At 44.2% G+C, this 25,175-nt stretch overlaps 1 protein-coding gene across 1 annotated transcript in view; it reads right to left on the reverse strand.

The window, feature by feature from the left end:
* SLC9A2 (solute carrier family 9 member A2) overlaps positions 1–25,175 on the reverse strand; it is a 99,037-nt gene that overhangs the window by 43,441 nt on the left and 30,421 nt on the right. Inside the window, exons 2-3 of the mRNA XM_045980395.1 lie at positions 18,674–19,137; positions 11,907–12,157 (exon numbers count right to left, since the gene is read on the reverse strand). Of these exons, the coding sequence (XP_045836351.1) occupies positions 11,907–12,157; positions 18,674–19,137 (715 nt within the window). The remainder of the gene's footprint in view (positions 1–11,906; positions 12,158–18,673; positions 19,138–25,175) is intronic.

Here is a 25,175-nt window from a genome sequence, read left to right on the forward strand (position 1 = left end):
GAAAGCACACTCCACCAGTCAGTTTCAAGTGTCAGCAATAACAAAGGACAATTAAAAAGCTTTCTCTATATTGATTAAAGCCAGGTCTTGTGGGGACCCAGGGTGAACTGGATACTCTCCGAATAAAGTATTCACCCATGGGAGATAAATTAATTATTCCAGGGCATGAATTTGCCGTATCATGGATTGCCTCTTCTAGAAAACCTAACAACCAAGAGAAGAGTGAGTTTGTTCTGTTTTTTTAGAGAGCGGGAGCATGAGAGCAGGGCGGAGACAGGGGCAGAGGGAGAAAGGGAATTTAAGAGGCTCCACATCTAGCACAGAGCCTGACACGGGGTTTGATCTCACAACCTGACCCTGAGATCATGACCTGAGCCCAAATCAAGAGCTGGACGCTTAACCAACTGAGCCACCCAGGGGCCCCCAAGGTTTGTTTTTAAGAGAAGATCCAAGCATTAAAAACTGAACCACCTTTCTTAAAGTACCAAAACATAAAAATAAACTTAAATTGTTATAAATGCCTGATTATTGAAATAGTCTTGCCCATTTCATGGATTTTCCACATATTTTCATCCCTTCTCCTCTATAGGCTTTCAACTCAATTCAACTCATGTTTATAGGAGATTCACTGACACTTAAAGCAGTCGCGATTCTGTGGAAAGAACACATACAGAATCACAATGCACAACCACTAGAGTAATGAAACACAAAGCATCAAAGGACCCACAGAGTCCACTGACTCTAGAGGAGAGTGCTGGCAAAGGCCTTGTTTTCTTTTGTAAAAGTACGGCTTTTCTAGAACTACTAGAAATCCTTGGAAAAATGCAAATGCCTGAGCCCCATCCCAGACCTATGGAATCAGAATCTCCGGCTGGGGCCTCGGGTTCTGTGTACGTCAACCACCTTTCCAGGTGATTCCTGAATACCTCCAAGGTTGAGGAAAGCAAGAGGGGTTATAGGCAAAGGTTTGAGGGGAGGAAGAATGAATGAGGGAAAAGAGGTGAAACTTGAATGAATGCGTTGACAATTTTACTGAAATCTGGAAATAAGGGCCAATGTGAGATGGAGGACTTAATTATACTTTGCCACCGATCTGCTTCCCTTCTCCCAATTTCCATGACTTGGTTCTGGGAACAGGTTCCCAGAACCTGGGGGCACCCAAAAAGCCCGAGACCATGTCCATCAGCTGTTACCCCAGAGCACTATGGAAACACTGGCAGTTTTCTGTGTGATGGCATAAGAAAGCTTTGGAGGCACTCCAGTCCCCGCTGCGAAACAGAAATACAATGGTGTCACCTCTTTGCTCAAAGCTTCCAGAGTTCCCAATTGCCTACAGAACAAAACAGGGCAAGACCTGGCATCTACCCCCTTTCTCACCACCCTGAGGCTCGGTCCCCTGGAGGTAGCAGAGCTTTTTCACCTTCCACCCGCCACCCTCAACGCACAGTGCTCTTCATCACTGAAGCTTCAACTCAGTCTATCACCCTCCAACCCTCACTCTGCTTTACTATAGAGCACTGAACTTTCCCGGTTAACTTGCAGGCAACGCAGACTTCCTTCTTTGGGTACTTCTCACGCCTCAGGGCTGGTCATGTGACACGGTCTGATCCAATCACAGTTCTTCAAATCCCTGAGCGAATTGCAGTCCTTCCTCTGAAATTTCTTTCGACAGGAGCCAGCAGAATGGAACTCCCTGTACTAAGGGACAAGAGCCGCAGCGATATAAAGCCCAATCTGTCTGTGACCTTGTCTGATGTTTTAGAGATGCCTGTCCTATCAAAAGGAAGCCATCGCAGAGAAGAAGTGAGACACAGATAAAGAGAGACAGAGGTGGTTCTGAAGGCCTGGGGTCCCACCACCCCGAGGCCAGATCTATACCAGCCCTCATCAAGAGCTGATTCCTGTGAGCCAATGGATGTGGTTTGATTTGGGTTTCCTTTGCTCACACAGAGCCTCCCTCTACTAACTGAGCTTGGCTCCTACTTCCAAGGACCCCAGGTGACTCAACTTGGCCACTTGACCAGGTCCCTTGGGAACAACAAACAAGGCCTGAGGTCTGACTGATGGAGAAGTGGCAGCAGAGGGAGAAGACACATTGGGAAAGCACGCTAAAGCTAGAGCATCAAGGGGAGCGACTCACGGCTTCTCTGTGCCAAAGAAACCAACAGGGCAAGACTCTGGGGTCGCACCAGGCTAGCTTCCTCCCCACTGCCCCAAACAGGCAGCTGCTGAGAAGTACACTCATGTTTGTTAAAGTGAGGTGAAGGAGAAAAAGGTTTTCCTTGGGGCACCTATCCTGTTCTTGAAGGAGCAAACCGTGACTCCCAAACTGAACTCCCCGACAAAGGGAACGGCGCACTGACTTCTGCCAGCGTCCAAAGGCTGGCCTCCTACTCAGAAGGACTAGCTGGGAGGGAACCGCGTACGTCCCTTCAGTGCCAGTTTTCTGACGAGATTTTCATTAAAACAAAAAATGTAATCATTTCTTAGCAATTACACAACACTGACATTTCTGATTTATAATCCTGTTGTTTTACGTTTTGGCCCATGTATCACTAGAAAATAATTTTAGCCGTATTGCTGCAATTTACTTATACCTGAAAGTCTAAAAGAGGAAAATGCTACTTCAAATAGTAAGCTTGGGACTAAGAGTAAGCTAGTGATGCAATGACACCGTCATTTTTTACATAAACCCACAAAGAATAGTTAAGAAACACTCAAAAGAGCAAAATGAGAGCAAAACCAGTATTATCCACTAGTTATTATCTAGAACCTCCATTCTTCAAAGAGATCTCAGGAAGGGGTTCTTCATTCAGGAGCAAACTGTTCAAGTTTCCTGCAACATAAATTTAGCAGGCAAACACCAAATATGTTACCTAGAATCAGAGTGCTTGAAAATAACACAACTAAGGGCAACACCAAAGCCCTTCAGTGAAGAGGGCCCCAAATTATATCACTTTATTCATTTGTTCTTGAAAAGAAATCCGCAAAATGCATTTCACAAAATGAAAAACTCTTTTTCTGAGAGAGAGAGAGAGAGAGAGAGAGAAGAAAGAATAAGAGAGGGAGAGGGACTAGGCAGGAGGGGCAGAGGGAAAGGGAGAAAGTGAATCCCAAGCAAACTCCACACCCAGCACAGAGCCCAATATGGGGCTTGATCTCATGACCCTGAGATCGTGATCTGAGCTGAAACCAAAAGTTGGATGCTTAACTGACTGAGCCACCCGGGCACCCCAAAATGAAACTCTCTTATGGTAGCATTTATTGGGTCAGCTCTTTTCATTTTTATACTGTTTTCAGGAACTACTACAAAATATCCCATATGGTATTTTCTGCATTCTTACAATACCTGAAAATACCTAATTACCAACTGTGTAACTGAATTACATGCCACTCATGTGGTTGAGAATTCATGGACTGTATGAATGATATTCCCCATACAGGTGATTTTGATAATGTTTTTAATGTTTTCTTTTTTTTTTACTTATAAGGTGAGTCATGAAAATATATTCTTTTGAACACTGAACAACTGTAATATCAGTTTGTGAAAAATACAAACTAGCCAACCCCAAGAATCTGTTTTAATGGACTGTGCTCATTCCTATAGCTATGATAACTTTCCTCAGGGAGATTCCCTCCCTTGGCCAGGTTTTGAAGAGTTTAGATCAAAACCCCTAAGTGTGGATCTTGGGTAATGTTTTTCCTTTGTTCTCAGTGGCTTCTGCCCCTCCCTTCAGTTTTCCCTCTCACTTTCTAACTTCCTGTAGTCTCAAAGAAATGTTCTTTATAAACAGCATGATTAACATCAATGAAGGGAATGCGTTTCTGTTCTGTTTTCTTCTCCATCTTTTTACGCTCTATTTTTTTTTCTTTTACTTCATTGAAGGGTAGAAAACATATTTTAACAAGCCTTCAAACATCCAAATAGCAAAAACTAACCATGAGCGCTGGAGAACAATGTTGTCTAACAGAAATATAATGCAAGTGGTACTTGTATTTTTGAACTTTGAACTTCCTGGTAGTCATGATTAAAAGTGTAAAAAGGAACTGCAGAATTTAATTTTCATACTATATTCATTTAAAAACTCAACAAATCTAATTTATTGTCATGTCAATATGGGAGTTTCTACAGTCTTTTCCTACTAAATCTTAAAAATCTGATGTATATTTTAAACTTAGAGCACATCGCAATTTAGACTAGCCACATTTTAAGTACTCAAAAGCTACATGTTGCTGATGGTCACCACCCTGGACAGTACCCAGGGAAAAGGTGACAGGCCACTGATTCTTCTTTTTTCAGAAAAACCAAGCAAATGCTATAGTTCATGTGTTGAACCTATTTAATTAAACAGCTTAAACCATAAAAACAAATCCAAGTAATTTCATGAATCACTTACACCACTGATATAGCAGAACAAATATTGCAGGATCTCACTCATGTGAGGGATCTAAAAAAAAATAAAACAAAAAACAAAGTCATGGGGCACCTGGGTGGCTCAGTCAGTTAAGTCTCTGCCTTCAGCTCAGGAGCTCAGGTCATGATCCCAGGGTCCTTGGATCGAGTCCCACATCAGACTCCTTCTTCAGTGGGGAACCTGCTTCTCCCTCTCCCTCTGCCTGCCGCTCCCCGTCTCTCTGCCTGCTGCTCCCCCTGCTTGTGCTCTCTCTCTCTCATATAAATAAATAAAACCTTTAAACACACATACACACACACCCCAAAGTCATAGGGGCATCTGGGTGGCTCTGTCGATTAACCGTCCAATTCTTGGTTTTGGCTCAGGTTATGATCTCAGGGTCATGAGATCGAGCACCACATCAGGCTTTATGCTTAACACAGACTCCACTTGTCCCTCTCGTTCTGTTTCTCCTCCTGCTCTTTCTCTTTCTCTCAAATAAATTAAATCAAATATTTAAAAAAGAAAAAAAAAAGCCATAGAAACAGAGAGTAGACTGATAGTTATCATGGCCATAGAGCAGGGGTGGGGGTTGTGGGAGGGGAGGGAGGGAGGGATATGGGTAAATGTGGCCAAGTGTAAAACTTCCCCTGTAAGATGAATAAGTTATGGGATTTAATGTACAGTATGATGACCATGGTTAATAATACATTATTGCATACCTGAAAGTTGCTAAGAGATCTTAAAAGTTCTCACCACATACACACACAAGGGTCACTACATGAAGTGATGGATATGTTAACTAATCTAATTATGGTAATCCTTTTGTAGTATATACATATATTAAGCCATCATGTTGTACGCCTTAAACTTACACATGTCAATTATAAAACCAGGGGGAAAAGTTTGTAATATCAAATTCCCTTCTGTATTTTCTAGTTTCACCCTGCAATTTAAGCCAAGTTATACAAAAGGAAATAAAAGACATGTGAGTAGTAATAAAAAATAATAAGCTTTTCATTTGTTTGTTTTTACTGCTCCCTGAATGCGCCCAGAAAATTAAAGGAGAGATGATTTATTTTCTCATTATTTAACTAATTTCCATGCCTCATTTTACTATCTCCTCCCAAACCCCCATCATTTAGCATTTGTGTTTGAGGTGGTCATACAAGATTTTAAAGAGGTCAGTTTTGGCCACAGTCGTAAGTGAAGGCATACACCAAAATCAACAGTAAAGCTTTGTTTTGCCAAGGCAATAGAAGGTATAATGAGCCAATGAAGAGAGCAGAGGTCAACAGAACTGGAGATCTAAGCCTACCATCGTGGTCCCCTCTGTCCTCCCCTCTAAACTCTCTACTCTCCCTGCTCTTCTTCATAATCCAAAGGGTTGACGTTGAGGGTCAAGTGGCCCTGTGTATTTGGACGTGTGTTAGAACCATGATGCTCGGTTTCTGAGGGCTGGAGCATGACGTGGCGCGGACTGATATAGCAGAACAAAAGTATGGTCTGAGCTTCTTCCCACGTCATCTCCAGTCCCACTCCATTCTCTCCGTCCCCCAGTAGAGGTGCCCCCATTACAAATGCCGCGTGCTGCTCTTGAGAAAACGGACCCGTCACCTGGAGCAATGAAGGATATTAGAGCTGGAGGCTCTTCCTGAAAGTGTGTTCACTAAAACTCCAAGCATCAAAGTCTGAATAATTTTCGCTTCAGTAGGTTAGACAGGTAGATGTGTTTTTTGGAATGAGGACATGGTACATTTAACTGAGGACTGATGCTTGTTAACTGTGCTATAAAGATTGGCTTCCTAGGCCTGCTTATTCGGCAGAGAGATGTTCTGTGTAACTCTGAGGTATAGATTAGAACCCTGGGACAAGAATTAAAAGTTGTTTTCTGTTGTCGTTGTTGTTGTTGTTTTAAGGTTCATTCACAATCAACTACGTGTTAAATGTTACTATCTGTCATGAACCTGCCAATGTGTACACGTCAAACAGCGGACATCATACAAGAAACTAAGATATGCTGGGTTGTCCTGTAGGAATCTGAAATTAGTGTTGAAGAAGCGTGGTGCCCAACATTACCAATGCCTTATTCTTACTGGGCAGCCAATGTCAAGTGCACCAAAGCATTCCTGGGCACAGTGCTGATGGGAATGAGACATTTTGTAGGCTCAGAGCGAAGACTGTCATAGGGACCAGAGCTGGCACCTGACTTAGAAACTAGTATAAGATTTGTTAGTTACACTTTGGAACTCTGTAATAGTTGAGATTTTATAGAACAGAGTACCTCTCTGTTCATTTGGCTGACGCTGCTAGAAATAAGATAATGTCTTGCTTATTTAGAATAAGTTTCTATTTATCTCTATGCCCCTAAAATGTTAGGACGTTACAAGCTCTAAAGAGCTAGAGGAAAACAGAGCTTAGACAGGAGACACGTGTATGTGGAAGTATACGTAGATTGCGATGCGCGAACATTGGCAGCCACATGGCACCAGGACCCGGGCCTGTCCCTGAGAGCATCCCGTATCTATTCTTTACCTGTCATGCCTCAAGCACCCCAGCTGGCCTGCCCAGAAGCTAACGACTGACTTCAAGGGCTGGCTTCAGCATAAGCCAGTTAAGAACCACACACCGTCCTTAAAGGCCATCGCTTCTTTGCGTGCGTGTGGGGAAAAGTATGTGTGTTGCAGATGGGTGTGCATTTGAAGTCTGAAGTTCACACTAGAAGTAAGCGGATGTGATGGGCTTGCTCTCTGCTTGGACAGGCTTTGAGACCAACTGGGTTGGCACGGAGGCCAAGCCGGAGAGTGTGTAATAACCGACGGCCTGTGGGCAAACGAGTATGCACCAGGTTGCATTATCCAGACTGATTTGTTAAAGCTCCAGGTCACGTCATGACATTAAGGAAAATATTCAGTAAACATGGGACGAGTCTGGGAAAAAAATGAATAAAAGAAGCCTGTCCTACACATACACACATGTAAATGTACATATATCTGTACATACGCAAGATGATTTGTATAAGGTTTTATGAATGTCTCTCAGTGTTGTGTGTTCATTTTTTTGTCATATTTGGAGAAGACCAGAACATGTGGCCATTCTGCGAGGAGGAACATTCTGGCACATTTACTTGACTGTGAATTCACATGACTGTATCTTACAGACGTGATCTCCTCAACACTACCAATGGTGGACCCGTCAAGAGGAACCAGGACAGAAGCTTCAAAATGGCAAACAAGGGCATGCTTTCCTATTTTTCTCAAAGTATGAAATACACTGGCTCATACACAGAGAAACAAGAAAGAGAGAGAATCATGGTGTCCACATCTTCAGTGGCAACTGCCTCTGTCCTGCTAGCTTGGCCTCCTCCTAGACTTCGTGCCTGAACTTATCATTCTGAAAATTCCTGTTTAAAGTCTCACTTAAAATTTTTCATTGAAATGTGCCTGTTTTTATTTTTTTAAGTGGATGCTGGGACATGAGCTGGCCGGCCTGAGAACTGGAGACTTAAGGTCTAGGCCCAACTTCCACACACTCACCCACAGCCATATTTTTTGCCCATCTGAGCCCCAATTTACTCATTCATAAGACAGGACTAACATTTATCATTTCCTATTTTCTTTGCCATAACGCTGCTGGAATAATTGAAAGAGCAAGTAGAAAACATTTTAAATACCCTCAAGAGAAGGATGACTAAGGAATTACAAATCCATGAAAGAAAAAAAAAAGAAGAGAAAAACAGTTGGGGCATCTGGGTGACTCAGTCGGGAGAGCATCTGACTCCTGATTTCCGCTCAGGTCATGATCTCTGGGTCGTGGAATTGAGCCCCACGTCAGGACCTGCACTCAGCACAGAGTCTGCTTGTCCCCCTCCCTCTGCTCCTCACCAGCCCCCTCCCCCCACCCCTGCTCATGCTTTCTCTTTCCCTCTCTTTTAAAGAAATAAATATATAAAATCTTTAAAAGAGAGAGAGAGAGAGAGAAAAAGAAATATTGAGTGCCTATTCTCCTATCCAAAGGATGACTTAGCCACTTTTTGAAATTCCTGGAGCACCTGAAAGAGAAATTCTACACATTCCCAGAGGCCGCAAGCTTCTGTGGAGACCCAGCCTCCCTTCCTTCATGACCGTGTATTTTCGGCTCCTCATTGGCTACAGCACAGTGGAATGTGGGGGGTATAAGGTAAGGACAAGAAAAGGTTCATAAGGAGGGAACAAAGTCCTACTATGGATCTGATTTAAGGAATTATCTTTAAAAAAAAAAAAAAGGAAATCTGTGTCTTTGGGTAAAGCAAGGGGACGATGGGGACTCGTCAGTGTTTTATCCGTGAGCATTTTTCTGAAACAGTCAGATGCTCCACCAACTGAGCCACCCAGGCGCCCCTCCAAAAAGCTTTTATAAGACAGGAGGGAAGGCAGATAGAACGCCACCTCTCATTATTTCACTTACTTGTTGTCGGTGAAAATGACCTCACGCCACAATTCCCTGACCCAAAACGAACAGCTGCCATGGGGCTTTGTGAATGTCTAGGGTACATCGCTTCCGACATCTCTCCAAAGGAACCAAGACGCTGAAGTCCTGCCCAGAGCTTCTCCACCGAAAACACTGATCTGCATTTCGAACCCAGACCCAACTCTTCTGTTCTGTGGAAGGATGTTTCTTTTTAATCAGACTGTTGTGTTACCTTCCTGCTCTTGGAGTGATCTCAATCGGGGACACGCTGCCTCAGACCCTGCCCAAGGCAGAGCTGAGGCACAGAGGGTTGTGGGATCTTGAAAGGCAATCTGAAGGGGAAGGGAGAGGAAGGAAAGTCAGATGGAAGGAAGGAGGAGAGGAGAGCCGGCCGAACTCATGCAGGACAGCGTCACGTTGCTACACCATTTTACAGATTCTGAGAGGGGCTTTAACCTTTCTGCTCCCTGGCCACCGACCCTCAGTGCCTCTTCCTTTCTGTGTGGCCACTCCCTTCTCTTAAGCAAACAAGGCAGATTACTGAGCACACTCAGCATGTCACATGCCTTCTCTCCCATTAACCTTAAAATTGGTTTTTAAATGGCAAAAGCGTGTAATTAGCACGAGTTATTATAGGAATTCCTAAACACAGTGCAAATTTAAGTGCAGAAAAAAACCCACTAGTTTTATAAGAGAAGTGCATGTGAGTGTGAGATTTTAATTACATCATTATAGTGGATCCCCTGGACAACATGGCAAGGTAAGGATGGCACTTGCAATGTGGGGCGCATACGGTGCACTTTCCAAATGCGGAGGGGTCGTGCGCATCTACGACGTACACCACACAGAAGCATCACCCACGGGCGGGTTCTGAGGAGCATACGGATCACCTCACATTAGAAAACAGGGTATCACTTATGCAAACAAACACACTCGGACATCAGTCTGTCCCTGCAGTGGCTATCACAGGGTAATGGGTGTGTGTGGTCATTCCTGATCCAAAAATGTTTAAACCGCCTGTAACATCCTATTTAACAGTTAATTTATGATTTTATCACATTCTGTGCCGTGACAAAGTAGTTTCAATGTAATAAAGGACATTTCTGTGTGCCACGCTGCAAAAGAAATGATCGCTTTGAAGTTGGAAACAGAGGTGATGTTTTTCTTCCACCGACAAAGCACACAGAGAATTACCTGCACTATTTACCAGGAATACGATGTCCTATTTGTCCCTTACTTCCTAATTCCCAGAGCAAGTAAACCCATCATCCCATCTTCACAGCCGGTCAGGACCTCCATGCAGCACCACCTTCCAGCCTCTGTGGACTCTGGCCCTCACACGGACATGTCTAAGCAAGATACACCAACAGCCCCAACCCCTTCCAACACTTTCACCATCCCCCCCGACTCTGGATCTTCCCATCATAGTTCCTGCCCCCAAACACCTGGCCAGCTGACAGACATATGGAGACAACTGTATGGGCGTTCCAGAACTCCTCCTTAGGCATGTGGTCAAAATAGATTCACGGTCTTCCACAAACTGCCATTAGCATATTGCTGGAACACCAGACACGGAGTCCCACCCCCATCCTTCTGTAGAGACCTTGTAACTCGCTGATCACACACTTTCAATGACACTGGTCAAAGAAGAGTGAGGAAACTGCAAGTCAGACAGATGATATGAATAGCAACCAGGAAGATACAGAACATTTCATTACTGGGTCAAAGTGGATTAATATGTTGCTTTATTTAGGTTCTCCGTGAAACAGAAAACCACACAACCTTTAACTCCTGGCTTGCGTTATAATGGGTCCCACTCTCCTCAGGGAGAGGCACCTGACCTCTCTTACCACAAATCTAATCTGCTTCTGATACAAAAGCGGGGACACCAGGTGAAAAACAAAAAGTCCTTAATCGAAGCAACACCTAAATCAGGCCGCAGGAGAAAACCTCAAGAACCAGACCTGGGGGGCACCTGGGTGGCTCAGTGGGTTAAGCCGCTGCCTTCAGCTCAGGTCATGATCTCGGGGTCCTGGGATCGAGTCCCACATCGGGCTCTCTGCTCAGCGGAGAGCCTGCTTCCCTTCCTCTCTCTCTGCCTGCCTCTCTTGTGATTTCTCTCTGTCAAATAAATAAATCTTTAAAAAAAAAAAAAAAAGAACCAGACCTGGGCTGACCACACCAAAACGTAACATGTCACAGGCCCTTCCATAGAACCCAGCACCTTTCAAGCTGTAAATAAATATCTGTTCAAATGAAAACTGATAAAGGCTTTCTATTACTAAAGTATTCCTCACCAACCCTATACAGGGTGGAGCCATCATAAAATAGACTTGTTTTTGGAAGCTCTGTTACAAAAACATCTGCACCCCACGAGAAACCTCCTCCAAAGTGACCCTCGGAAGGTAAGAATCAGATCCAACCACCACCCTTCTTGAGAAGGTCCTCCTGAATTTGTTAGTGAATGACCGGCTAACTGTATAGCTTCTTGTTTTATACATTTCTTGCTTTATAATCACGCCTCTTTATTTGAAAGGCCAAGTCAGAATGACATGATGACATGCCTTATTCATTGGATTTCGCTTTGAATGACTTAATTTCAAATCAAATATGGCATACCGAGTGAAGGTTCCCTACCACCAAGGTCATTCTAATGAATCTCCTAAACAAGTCCAGAATCCCGGATGCAGTTTAGGTGAGAGGACCTTGCTGGAGTAAGGGTAAGGGCTGCCTACACAGACTACCCTGAGTGGGCACCAAACCCAGAAGATTCTTGGGGCCTGACAATCAACCCCAACCATCTATGATCATATTTCCCACAAGACCCCAGAGGTAATTCTTAAGTAGTTTTCCATTCTAGCACCAGATCACTTTAGTATAAATTTGGCTGGGTGTCTCCATTTCTTTGAAACAAAGAGTCAGGAAAATCCATTTTTAATTTTTCTGAAGAGGATTTAAGGAAACCTCTTTCATGAAACTTACGTGACCTCAGCATCTTAGCTGAGCATATGTAAATGAAATGAAATGACATTAAGCACTTTTAATGAAGAGGGGAATACTTACGCCATGATACCTGAGAGGTGAAACATTTCAGCCGTTATATAGGACAAATAACTGTACAGAAAGACAAAGAGTGGCTCAATCACTCGGATGTTATGCGTGAACCGAGTAGTAAACGCCGCTATAAATCCCAGGAAGATGCCAATTAACACCCCACCAATTCCCACAACGAAGAAGTTTGCAATTCCAGCAAACACGTCAATGGTCTCAATGGTTTTCATCTGGCAAAAGGACTTGAACAAGTTGTACAGGACCTGTGGGAGAAAGAGAACGCATGATCAAGACTCCTTCCGACGTCCCCGTTTTCACTGCGGCCACAGAAAAATCCACCCATCCTTCTAAAAAGGACATTTCTTCTGTGCCCCCCAAGTTGATGGCCAGTGGCAAAACTGTATTGCCCCATCTTGTGTTTTAATAGGATATTGAATAACTTTGAACAAAAAGCTAGATATAAGTGTGTTGTCTGGAAAGCTAGTTCTGAAAGGGAGGGAGAGAAGACGTCACAATTACGCCACTCCCTCCTAAAATATCATTTTTAAGATACCATCTCAAAGACAATCTTGAAAGACTCAGTTGTCATGCGACAGGCCCTGCTTGTGTTAGTGATGCTGGGGAAGGAACAGGTCACAGAGAAAGACGGTCAGTGCTGCTGTGAAGTCAGTTACTTTGCGAGGCCGTCTGGTGGGATCGTGCCACAGAAAGGCCCGTGGCCATGAGTGCAGGTAGCCCACCCGAAGCTCTCTTCCGCCCAGGGCGCTGAAGTCCTCTCTCCTCACCCCACCCACATACATCGCTATAACATGACACCCGAAGGAACTTTCTTAAACAAAGATGCAGCCACCTGGGCTCTGTGTGTGTGTTTGTGTGTATAGGTTCTGTATTTTCATATATTTTGTGTCTCTCTTCTGAAGGAATGAGCCCACATGGCCGTTTGGCTTCTGAAACAGCCACACAGTCATGACATAGTCTTCATTTGTAAGCTTCAAAAATGCTTGGCCCTTCACGTCTACTGGGAATCTGCTCGCAAACGTGTTTCCAAGGACCCAACTGAGACAGGACATTGTTCGCAAAGCCAGCAAGGAAAACAGGACTCTAGCGGGCACCCTGCTTCTTCTCACTGGGTTACTGACAGTCAGACTCTCCAGGAAAGCAGGCTGTCAGGACACTGGGGTGAAGGCCTCTGATGGTACCAGCCGTGCTAGGCCCTTATTTGGTTTCTGAGAAACTAAAATTGAACCCCTTTGTCCGGGGTCGCACAAAATGTCAGATGTGATAGGAGAATCCTGGTCTCCTGACGTTCCAGGTACATTTTTCAAGGTTGATGCATGGGAGAACGAGTCAGGTTCTGAGCCTGCTAGCCAGCGTGGGATTTGGCAAAGTCGGTTCTGCTCTTTGCCTCCCTGAAGGTCCATCAGAGCCCACCACATTGGCAGGTTTTATGTCATTTTTCCCCTCTTTTCTGCCGAATCATAAACTCCTCGTGGTCAAGGGTCATTCCTTATTATTTTTTTTTTAAAGATTTTATTTGTTTATTTGACAGACAGAGATCACAAGTAGGCAGAGAGGCAGGCAGAGAGAGAGGAGGAAGCAGGCTCCCTGCGGAGCAGAGAGCCCGACGCGGGGCTCGATCCCAGGACCCTGAGATCATGACCTGAGCCGAAGGCAGCGGCTTAATCCACTGAGCCACCCAGGTGCCCGGGTCATTCCTTATTATGACTGGCTTTTTCCATGCCGCCTGGGAGATGATCTGCTGCTTTTGAAGAAAGTGGTGGATTGGGACTTAGAAATGAATGAGCTTCTCTTTTCTTATCGCCATCAGTATGACATTCAAAAGCATTTGGTATTGTAGCACCAGGAAATGACTTGAGTAAGAAGGAACAAAAAGAGCAACTCCTTCCCCTGAAGATTTAAAAACGTTGAGAGGATCATCATTTGCCAGAAAAGAAAGGGACTTCAAGTAGCAGCCACTTCTCACTTCCAACCAGAGGCGTGCTGCCAGCGGGATTCCGACCGCATCAACACACTGTGGTCATTTCCGGAGATGGGATCAGAGATGGGCTATATATACCCCTTGTCTCCAAACAGCCAAGGATAAAGAGGGACGGCCACCTGCTGCCAGAAGAGAGAGGCAGGCTTCCCCACTAGCCGTCTCTGCACAGACAGCCTCTCTCCCCCCAGGCCACTTGGTCACTGCAGTTCTGATCCCGGACTCCCAGGCTTCTGCCCTCCCTGATTCCCGCCCACACCAGCAAACCTCAGCTCACCGTTGCTCGATTGCCCCCTCCAGCCAACACAAGACTCACTTCCCTTAAATACTGCCATTCCATTTGTCACTCTCAAGTTTAAAATCCTTGACTTTGGGAAGGCTTAATACACCTGGTATTGTTGTTGTTGTTGTTTGGGTTTTTTGTTTTGTTTTGTTTGTTTTATTTTTACTGCTTTCCAACACCCTTCAGTCTGGGAGAGGGTCTCATCGCGGCTCCACAAAACCTAATACCATCACTCACCACCGCCCCTGCTTTCCCTCTTGCGGTTTCTCTTGGCAGGAACCCAGCCCCTATGCCCTGGGAAATTCTACTCCTCTTCCAGGGCCCAGCTGAAGCCACCGTTCCTCTCAAGAGCCTTCCTGAACTCCTACAGCCCCCACAGATCAACTTCACCTCTGCCCTCCTGCAACAAAGATGATCTAATCCAGCCAGGCTTCGGGGACAGGCCACCTTCCACAGTGGGCACTGCCTCGTGGGGATCTACCCCAGCAAAATTACAGAATCCTTGTCCACAGGACCCAGACCTCCTCCTCCTCCTCCCTGCCCACTCCACCCCATCAAGCACAGTTATGAGGACTCCAAAGATGGCTCAGGCCTGGGTCCCTAAGTTCCCACTGACATGCAGTCTTAGTTTTTCCAGAGGCATCTTGGCAACTCAGTCCATCAAATTGATCAAAGGGACATGCCAGTTTCAACAGCTCTTCAGGCTTTGCACAGAACAGAGCTGAGTCACAGGCGCTGTACCTTCAGCACACAGGGCAGGAGCTCCAGTTCAATCATTCTACTGCCTCGGAAGCCAGGGCAATGTTACAGGGCAATGTCTTAGGTAGAGACGTTGCCTTGACAACCAGAAGGCTTTCCATACCCTCCCACCTGCTTTACACTGAATCTGATACCCAGTGATCAGCACAAGATAAAATTCTTTCAGTTACCACTGGCTATAACCCATAGTTAGCTCATTCCTCTTAAATACTTTAATTGCATCGCAAGGCAATCTACATAGGAAAGTGCTTCTGGAGTTAGAATTTATATATGTATACGCATATGCACGTGTACTAGGCATGTTGGCTACAATTATGTCTCTAGTTGGTCTGTGCAAAGTTTTCCTCAACTTGACAACTACTTTTTTTTGAAGACTGAAATACCAGCACTGCCCGTGTTTTGTGGTGGGCTAATGTGACAGCTGAGGGAAGGGGAAAGGGAAAGCACTTTCAGGTTATTCTACTCATTATTGTGATTTTTAAAATACTTATATTAACCACTCAGCTAGCTCAGGTGGTAGAGTATGAGATCCTAAAATACTAGAGTATTATAAGAATTAGAAATTCTCTATCTGGACCTTTGATTTAAAAGGTGCAAGAACTCAGTGAAATCATGTAATACAATGATGCAAAGAACACTGGTTCTTTATCAGAAAAGCTCTGTTGCAGAAAAAAAATAGTTTTCAGGTCACCCTTTTTAAAAAATATGAAATACAAGAAACATTTTTGCCTAAGGAATTTAAAATATATTCTGCAATTTGCAAGAGCAAAGATGAGTACCAAGTGGTTACTGTTTACCTTCCAGCTTCCTGAAGTTAAATTCCAGTGCATAGCACATAATGCCTGGGCCATAAACCCCACTCCTAGCCTGTTCCAAGAACCAGCTCTCCGTAACCAAGCCTACTGAGGAAATTCTTTAAGTGTTCTTGAAAAATGCATTCGATTATTCAATGTTTGCATTATTAACGTGTTCTAGAAATGATATTGGAAATTACCATATGAACCTAAGTCATTTGATTCTGGACTACTGCAGAGGGGCAGGACTGATCTTATAAGTGAGAACCTGAGCGATCTTTGCCTAATATTTAAGCTAAGGGAAAGCACAAAAATCCCATTTAAAAATAAGACCTTTTTTCCTTCAGCTGTCATTTCTCCAATCGATTCCAATCTACCGTAACCTTGGACAATGCCACTGTTGGACCATCATTTATACAATGTCAATTTCTCTTTGCATGGAGACATTTTCACGGTAGGTTTTCTCCCCTTAATTCTGCTAGCTGCATATTGAATCTACCATGATCTGGGGACAGAATTCATTGCACAGACCTGTAATTTTACTCATCCTCCAGACTATGTTTTTTAACACGAATCTTTTCTGTTTAATCTTCACCCTTCTAGCTGTGACTCCTAGTAACTCATCATTTTCACTATGAGCAGCAGGGTCCATTCTTTTCATGATGAGTTCCTTAATCCATGAGTCCCTTAAATCTCTCCTACAGATAAGACTAGACATCAAAGAATCATCCATAAAGCATCTCCACATCTGTACTCTGAGGGTACCTGACAAGGGAGGCAAAATGATCAGTTTTTACAATGTCATTCTAATTATTCTTAACACCTGATCCATTCAGCCCACTATTCAGCCAATTCAAGCAATACCATACCTGGTGGCTTATTTTTCAGTGTTAGGAAGGCAAAACCCCTGGGCTTGCCCTGCTATCTTATGGGTGTGGCTTTAAGGGTCCACAGGCTCTGAGCCCAGGGTATCTAACTAGAGGAATGCTCATTCACGGAAACCGTTAGTCATTGACTTATAGGCTTTGGCCTTGTAACAAGGGATTCCACATCTAAAGAGCAGCCATGCCCTTTCTCTGTCCTTGTCTTCCTTCCTGCATTGGAATGGCGCCCTCAATCTGGCCCACTGCCTTCTCTGGGTCAGGCCTCCCTCTCTGTCCATAAAATCACACTTGACGGCTTGGGGCCTCTTGACAGGAAGCACCGGATGTGACCCTGGAAAGCCTGGGGCCTTCACGCAGTTTGAACAGGGATCTAGCCAGATTGTTGGCTCAGATCTGAGTCTTGACGAACTCAAAGAATGGACACCAAGGTGTCTGAATACGAAATTCTTTAAGAGAAGAGAAAGCAGTATAAAGGCAGGGAATGTCACTCTAAAACTGAGCTGGCTTGGCTGGACGGCCCTAGAAGAAGTGTGCCAGGATGTTATTATTTCTTTATAATTATAATTATAATATAATTTTCATGAGGGAAATCCAAGAAAACCTCATGAAAATGTCCTCGATCTACCTCAACAAGGGTATCATGTATATAGCAAACATAAGTCACAATAAAATGTTGAAGCCTCTGGAAATTAGGATAAATTATAAAATGTCTTCATTGCTATGGTATTTTCCCAGTTAAAATTTAATATTGGTAAGTTAATGACTAATCACTGTTAGTGAATAATGGAATAAATGAAGTGTATTTTATTACTTGAGTGAGGGACCTTAGCTGCCTCAAAACAGCTATCTTAGCAGCTATTCTAAAAAATGGGATTTCCTTATCAATAAATTACTTTCTACATAATAATGCCACATGGAGCTAAGAGACATCCTTCAAAATGATATTTTATTTTGTTTATAAGCGAACAGGGAGTGATGTTGGTTTCTATGCTGACGTTTAAATGAATCAGGAATCATATTTTAATGGGAGGAACAAACGAAGGGGTTAATATAAATTAGTTCAGTTACTTAATTTTTCTCTGCCTCAACTTTCTTACCTACCAAATGGGAAAAATAACGACCACGTAGGTGGTCACAAAGACCCAAGCACACAGGAGGCCCTCACAAGAGGTTAATGGCAGCTAACACAATAAAACAGCATCACTGGAACCCCCTCATGGGTTTAGCTATACGGGGTCACCGGAGTGTCTTTCACTGGGAGAGGACCATTTTGTAGGCTTGTGTGGGGGTGGGGAGCCTTCCTCACCACTTCCCTACACTTTGCCTGAGCTCAGAAAGTGGGCTGGAGGTAAATTCTGCTCACATGAAGATCACAACAGCCTCTGACTCTAATTATGTGTTAATTAGTGAGAATTAAAAATAAATTAGCATTTTCTGAATAAATATCCACTCACGGGAAAGCGGTGGGGATCAGAAATTAGCTGGCTGAGCAGTGACAGAAAGTGAGAGTGTAATGAAAAACTGTCCTGAAATCATAAAGGAATTAAAAAACCATCCCCGGACCCAGAATGGCACGTGGCAGGCATCGTCATTTCGCTTCCGTTCTGCATGTTCACTCTCGACAGCATCACATCTCACCAAGAACTCTGAAGGACCCGAAGTCCTTGAATTCTGATCAAAGACCATCATTTTCAAAATGCCGACTGAGAAATCCTCAGATAGGAAAGGTCACCCTCACTTTCATGGTCCTCTGACACCAGCAGGACCTTGCAAACAGGGACCAGCTACGCAGTCTGTGCAACCCCGTGCAACACGGAAGCGAGGGGCCCACTGTATAATAATCAATCAAAAATAATCAATAAAAAACATTTTACAACGCACTTCAAGACAGCAGTGACAGAGCCTTAAACCAAGAGAGGGGCCCATCTAAGTGCAGGGCTGCGTGACTGTGCAAGCGTGGTTGGTGCCTGTGGTTCTACCCTCTGCTGTCGCTCTCAGAAAGCTGATGCAGACCTGGGGTGGCTGGTGGTGTTGGGGGGACACAGCATGAACCTGTTACTCACCACTGTCACTGCATCATTCAGCAGGGACTCTCCAAAGACCAGGATGTAGAGCTGCTCATTGACGTGAATGTTCTCGAAGACGGCGAGCACAGCCACTGGGTCCACGGCTGAGATCAAGCTGCCAAAAAGTAGATTCTGGAGCAGAGTGATGTCACTCAGGCCAAAGGCTTCAATTTGGCAGATACCATACAAAGATACCCCGATGCCAATGGAATTCCAGAGGGTCCCTACCACAGCATACCAGAAAATGGTGCCAATGTTCTCAAAGAAGGGGCGAGTGGGCATGAAATAGCCCGCGTCGAGCACGATGGGGGGGAGCAGATACAAGAAAAACACATCAGTCTTCATTGCCGGGGGGGACTTTTCATCAACCCCAAAAATAATCCCTCCTAGCAGCAGGCCAACCATTATAAGGAGGCAGCTCTCAGGCACTATCGTGGGCAACTTGTGATACAGATGGAAACCTGTGAAGGAAAAAATAAAGACAAAGCATTGGGGGTGTGCAAGAACTAGGGCAAAGATAAACTGGTTCTCTTTGCCAGAACCAATAGATTCTATTCCAAAACCTCCCAGGTCAGCATAACTGGCTACAGACTATGGTGTAAAAGTCAGATGATCTTAAAAGTATTCAGGAAGCATGGGCAGGCACGAGTGCAACTTTGCGTCGGGAGCTCAATGATGCGGGTACGCCTACTTACACGGCACAGCTGTTGTCTACCGCTGATGACGTTTCCTTATATAAGACCACACGATTTTATATTTGAGGCAGTTTTGTGATCTCCAACACGTTTTCAAAGGTGATGTCTCATTTCACCCTCATAAAAACTTTAAGGAAGGCAGGGACATTGTTTTCACCTTTTTAAATGTATTGATCTAAGTGGAAACTGAGACTCAAGGAGATACAGGGTCTTGCCACGGTCGCGGGATCACACCCCAGCTTTCGGGTTACCACTGTCTCCTCTGGGACTGAGCAGAGTTTGCAACTTATTTAATATTTTTATTTTCAGGGGCGGCCTGGCTGGCTCGGTGGGTTAAGCTTCCAACTCTTGATCTTGGCTCAGGTCATGATCTCAGGATCATGAGACTGAGCCCCACGTCAGGCTCAGTGCTCAGCGAGGAGTCTGCTTGAGATTCTCTCTCTCCCCCTCTTTTTGCTCCCCCCCCCCACTCAATGCATGTGCCTGCTCTCTCTCTCTCAAATAAATAAGTCTTTTTTCAATTTCAGGCTAGTGCACTTGGAATGCTAAGTATGTCTCATTTTCAGAGGTCCACTCCTTCAGAAACAACCAACTCAATCCTTCAAAGGCACTTCTGGTAATTACTACTTAAGAGATGTAAACCACCATGATCTCCGGTCTCAGAGTTTCTAATCAAGGCGAAGGAACTGATGTTTATGACCTACTCTAATATAAGACACTGTGTGATGGGTCCCCGACAAGCTCTAGGGGTTAGAGAAGGAGGAAATCGGCAAGGACATCATGGAGGAAGCAGCATCTGGCAAGGATTCCTGAAAGGACAGACATTAAATACACAGAGAAGGGGATGCCTGGGTGGCTCAGTTGGTTAAGCCACTGCCTTCAGCTCAGGTCATGATCCCAGGGTCCTGGGATCGAGTCCTGCATCGGGCTCCTTGCTCGGCAGGGAGCCTGCTTCTCCCTCTGCCTCTGCCTGCTTGTGTGCATGCTCTCTTTCTCTGACAAATAAATAAATGCATAGAGAAGGCATGAAGAGCGTCCGAGGAAGTAAAGAAATGGAGGAAAACACCCATCTCCTAATTCATGGTGGAGCCCGGTGTGGTTTTATTACAATGACCATGTTTGGGGGGGGTGGGGCTGGAAGCAGGGGGAGAGGAGCAGAATGTGGGTTGTACCATCAGGTGTGGTAACCTAAGGAGCAACGTCACACAAGAAGGTCACGTGACAGGGCTTACATGAGGACAGCCCTTATTTACAAGACAACAGCCAGCCATCCTGAAGGCACCTCACACAGTTCAGAATTAAAGCAACAAACGGAAGTTATCTGAACTATAGGAACAAGATACTACAATGACAGAATGAGTCTTAGAAGCTTAGCCTCACAGCAAGTTTAATAAACCAACCCTTAAAACTCTACACACCATAGTAAAGACATGGCATGGCACGGCTTGTGAAAAACAACAAAAAAAGTGATCATGCTAATTTGAAGAGATTTAGAGAATCTCTAATTAATAATGTGAACACCTTTATATTGGGATTCAAATCATCCCACCCACTCTGATCAAGTTTTTATTCGTATTCTCGGAGGCTCCAATCACTGTTGGGGAATAAATGTATTCAGCCGGTTCCGCCACTCTTCACCCATGACCTCTGCCCTGCTGACCTCTGTGCTGAACAGAAAAGGTGAAGAAGGACATCTCCTGAGAACCTCATCTTTGTAACTTCTCTTCACACTGAGTCCTGCTTCTCCGGGCAACATTCCCTGAGTAATAAGTCTGGGCCTGCCCCTAATAGCCCCCTTGAGTCTAAGTGAAATCAGTTCCTTTCAGGAGCATAGGGCAACAAGACCCAACCTGATGACGCCATGTGTGCCGTGGGCCTTGATGGATGCTATATGATGACTGTCCCCAGCTTCAGACCCAATGCCCGCCACGCTGCTCGTGACCATGGGGAGGTTACAACCAGGCCTGGGCCCTGTTTGCTCACTTGCAAAATGGGGACACACGGACATATGTCAAGGACTGTAACCATAATGAGGCACCACTGTACCTGGGACGTCACGAATGTCCCCCCGTTTTGGTTTCCTCCCCCTCTTCCACATGAAGACACAAGAGGAAAGAGTTCTTTTTTAAGCTTTTATTTACTTTTTTGACAGAGAAAGCAAGAGAGCACAAATGGGGGGACCAGAAGGAGAGGGAAGCAGGCTCCTCACTGAGCAGGGAATCCCTGATGCGGGGCTCGATCCCAGAACTCAGGGATCATGACCCAAGTCAAAGGCAGATGCTCAATCAACTGAGCCACCCAGGTGCCCCGTGGAAAGAGTTCTAAAGAAATGCACAGAAGCAAGGAACAGGTTCCTCTGCGGACAGACTAGAGAGTGAGCAAGGCTCACTGGTGTCACTCAGGCCACTATGGTGGCTCCCACTTCCCCCTGGTGGCTCCCACTTCTCCGCATGGCTTCTCGCTTTCCTTTACTTCCACACAGACCCAGGTACCCAGGGCTCTCATGTGGGATATGGTCTGTCACTGGGCTTCAAGGAGGTTCTTATCCTAAGGACGGAGGGTTGGGAACATGCTCAATGGGAGAAAGGCAGAAACAGACATGCAGGATGGCCTGAGACAAAAGGGCCACTGGGACAGGTGCTGGGGGACAAGGAAGGGGACCTCTGGCCCCTGAAGGGATACTTTGTAACATAAACACTAGTCGGAACAGTAACATATAAATTAGCAGCAGATACCAGAAAAGAACAGCAACAAACCAGCAGTTGCTGTTTAACAAGATCCTGTGTTTACATTTTGAAAACGTTCCTCTCCTTTCTTTTATGAAAGCTCAGGTCCCCCCAAATTGGCCCGAGTGACCTTTTGCTGGAAACTGGAAGGTAGTTACTGGATCTGCCCAGTTATTCCAGGGATAAGGAGGGATTAAAGGACAGGTGATCAACTAAGATCTTAGTTCTGTGATTTCTGGTGAACATAAAGCGGAGACATCAAATCTTACAACATGCTCTCGGCGGGCTGGAAGGTTTGGTGGGTAAGCGTGTAGGATGTATGGATGATGAGAGTCAAACATAGCAGGAAAACAAAACAAAAGTCTTCTTAAATTTCTTCGTTTCCAGAATAACACAAAGGAATCAACATTTGCAAATGTGCATTCACTTACGGCTCTCCCCAACCCCGACTCTTCCTCGGGTAAATGAACTTGAATGGACAGACTTTACTCTCCAGGGTCATTATCTCGTCAAATGTTACGGAGAAGTAGATCGGGTATCAGGAAAAACAAAGTGAACTTTCTCACAGTTTTTACAAGGCGGAACATGAGCCACCACAAGTACAATCTACTGCTTAGTCCGGGGGTTAGCTATTTTCTATCAAAAGCCCCATAGTAAATATTTCCAGTTCATAGGCCAGATTTTACTGTGCCGTCATAGTACAAAAGGAGCCAGAGACAATACCCAAGTGTACGAGCGGCTATGTCCTAATAAAACTTTATGTGTGGACATGGAAATGAGAATTTCCTACTAGTTTATGTGTCACAAAATATCATTCTTCTTTTGAGTTTAACAGCTTAAAATTATAACAGCCATTTTTTACCCCCAAACCATACCAAACGGGGGATGGGGGGCATCTTTGGCCCCTAGGCTGTGGGTTACCTCCCCCTGTTATAGTCTCTTCTTTGTATTTCCTGCTAAGTTCTACTTAGTAGTATTTGGGGCATTGTACTTGTGTCATTCACTTTTTATTACTAGCACATAAAAGTCTGCGAGGATGGGTACTTTTAAGTTTGTTTTATTTTAGGGGTGCATGGGTGACTCAGTCGTTAAGCAATCCGGGGTCCTGGGATCAAGGCCTGCATTGGACTCCCTGCTCAGCTGGGAGCCTGCTTCTCCCTCTGCCACTCCCCCTGCTTGTGTTCCCTCTCTTGCTGTCTCTCTCTGTTGAATAAATAAAGAAATCTTTTTTCTAAAAAAGTTTATTTTATTTAAATTGTTGTAGAAATTCACTCAGTGAGAAGTGGCACAGGATTAGGGTTCTGTACAAAATATACCATTAAGACAAACCTCTTAGACTGAATCTATTTTAGTTTCTCTTTGCATACAAGTGTTGAAACAAACAGCTGAAAAGCTCAAGATCTCTGTGTAGCTGAGTACAGAGCAATTGATTCACTCTAATTCTTCATTACACTTAAAATAATCTATTTGTCAAATGCTGGGAAGAGAAGACAGGAAGCTTCCAGATAGCAGGATCCACAAAAGGGCAACAATGTAAGAATCCGAATCACAGAGAACCACGACCACCATCAATGATAACAAGAAACCATACAAAGTTTCAAAAATTATATACAGTTCTAATGAACAAGTGACACCACCGGGGGGGGGGGGGGGGGGGGGGGGGGGGAATAGGCAAGGCACAAAGAAAGCCCTCTGGAGAGACAGCGCAGCCTCCAGGTGCAGACAAACACAAACCATCCAATTAATGTTCCGTATTTTATGAGAGCTTAAAGAAAAAATAATGACGTTTATTAGATCCACCAATATTTTCCAGGCTTGTGTTGAGTACCCTGGGAAACAAAGGCAGCAAAGGCCGCCTGACTCAGAACTAGCTTCCCAGGCTGCTCCTCCTTGAAGCAACTCTGGAAAATACCGGATTTAACGTGAAGAATAGTCTAAAATGAGCCAGGCCTATTTGGCTGGGGGGAAATAATTACAGGTAAATAATTACAGAGTACATTAAATTTGTTTTTCAGTATTAAGAGAAATAAGCAAGTTCATTCAACGGTAAAAATGCTGGATTCATGTATCCCAATTCACAGAGCAACCAAATACACACTTTTTAAAAACAGAATTATAGGAAGCAATAGGTAATGAGAAACAGGAAGTAGTGAGAAACATCATTTTGATCTGAAATAGCAACAAGCTGTTAGCATTGCATGATAATGCTAAGTGGACAAAGACTGAGTGAAAGAATTCAATCCTAAAAATAAATAGAGGGGCACCTGAGTGGCTCAGCTAGTTAAACATCTGCCTCCAGCTCAGGTCCTGGGATTGAGCCCCCCATGGGGGCTCCCTGCTCACCTGGGAGTATGCCTCTCCCTCTGCCTCTACCACTCTCCCTGATCTCTCTCTTTCTCAAATAAATAGATATATAAATAAATAAAATCTTTTAAAAAAAATAGAATCAAATTGAGTAAATAAGTAAAAACAACAATAAAAATATGGAAAGAGATAAATACATAAACAGAATGGAATTCAGTAAACAAAACAGAATTAACTGATTTCTGTCAGTAACACATTCTTACAACATTTAGTCACGTGCTGGGGCTGGAAGATACATTTAATTTCTCCCACTCAAAAACAGTGCAACTATGAATATGGAGCCAAACCTTGTCTTACTGCAATTCGTTTTACTGCATTTTTTATAAATTGAAGGTTTGTGGCACTCTGTGTCCTTAAGCAAATCAATTGGCACCATTCTTCCAAGACCGTGTGCTCACTTTGTGTCTCTATATCACATTTTGGTAATTCTTCCAATATTTCAAACTTCTATATTATTATTATATTAAATGGTGATCTGTGATCAGTGATTTTAACTTGTTCAAAGTTCAGATGATGGTTAGCCTTTCTTTTTAGCAGTCAAGTATTTTTTAATTAAGGTATACATAGTATTATCTTACATATAATGCTATCAAACACTTGGTAGTAAACTACAGTGTGGTATGAATATAGCTTTTACATGCACTGGGAAACCAAAGAATTCATTTGACCTGTTCTATTGCATGTGCGCTTTATTGCAGTGGTCTTGGAACTGAA

The sequence above is a fragment of the Meles meles genome, chromosome 16 (assembly GCF_922984935.1).
Source record: "Meles meles chromosome 16, mMelMel3.1 paternal haplotype, whole genome shotgun sequence".
In the NCBI taxonomy this organism is placed as follows: Eukaryota; Metazoa; Chordata; class Mammalia; order Carnivora; family Mustelidae; genus Meles; species Meles meles.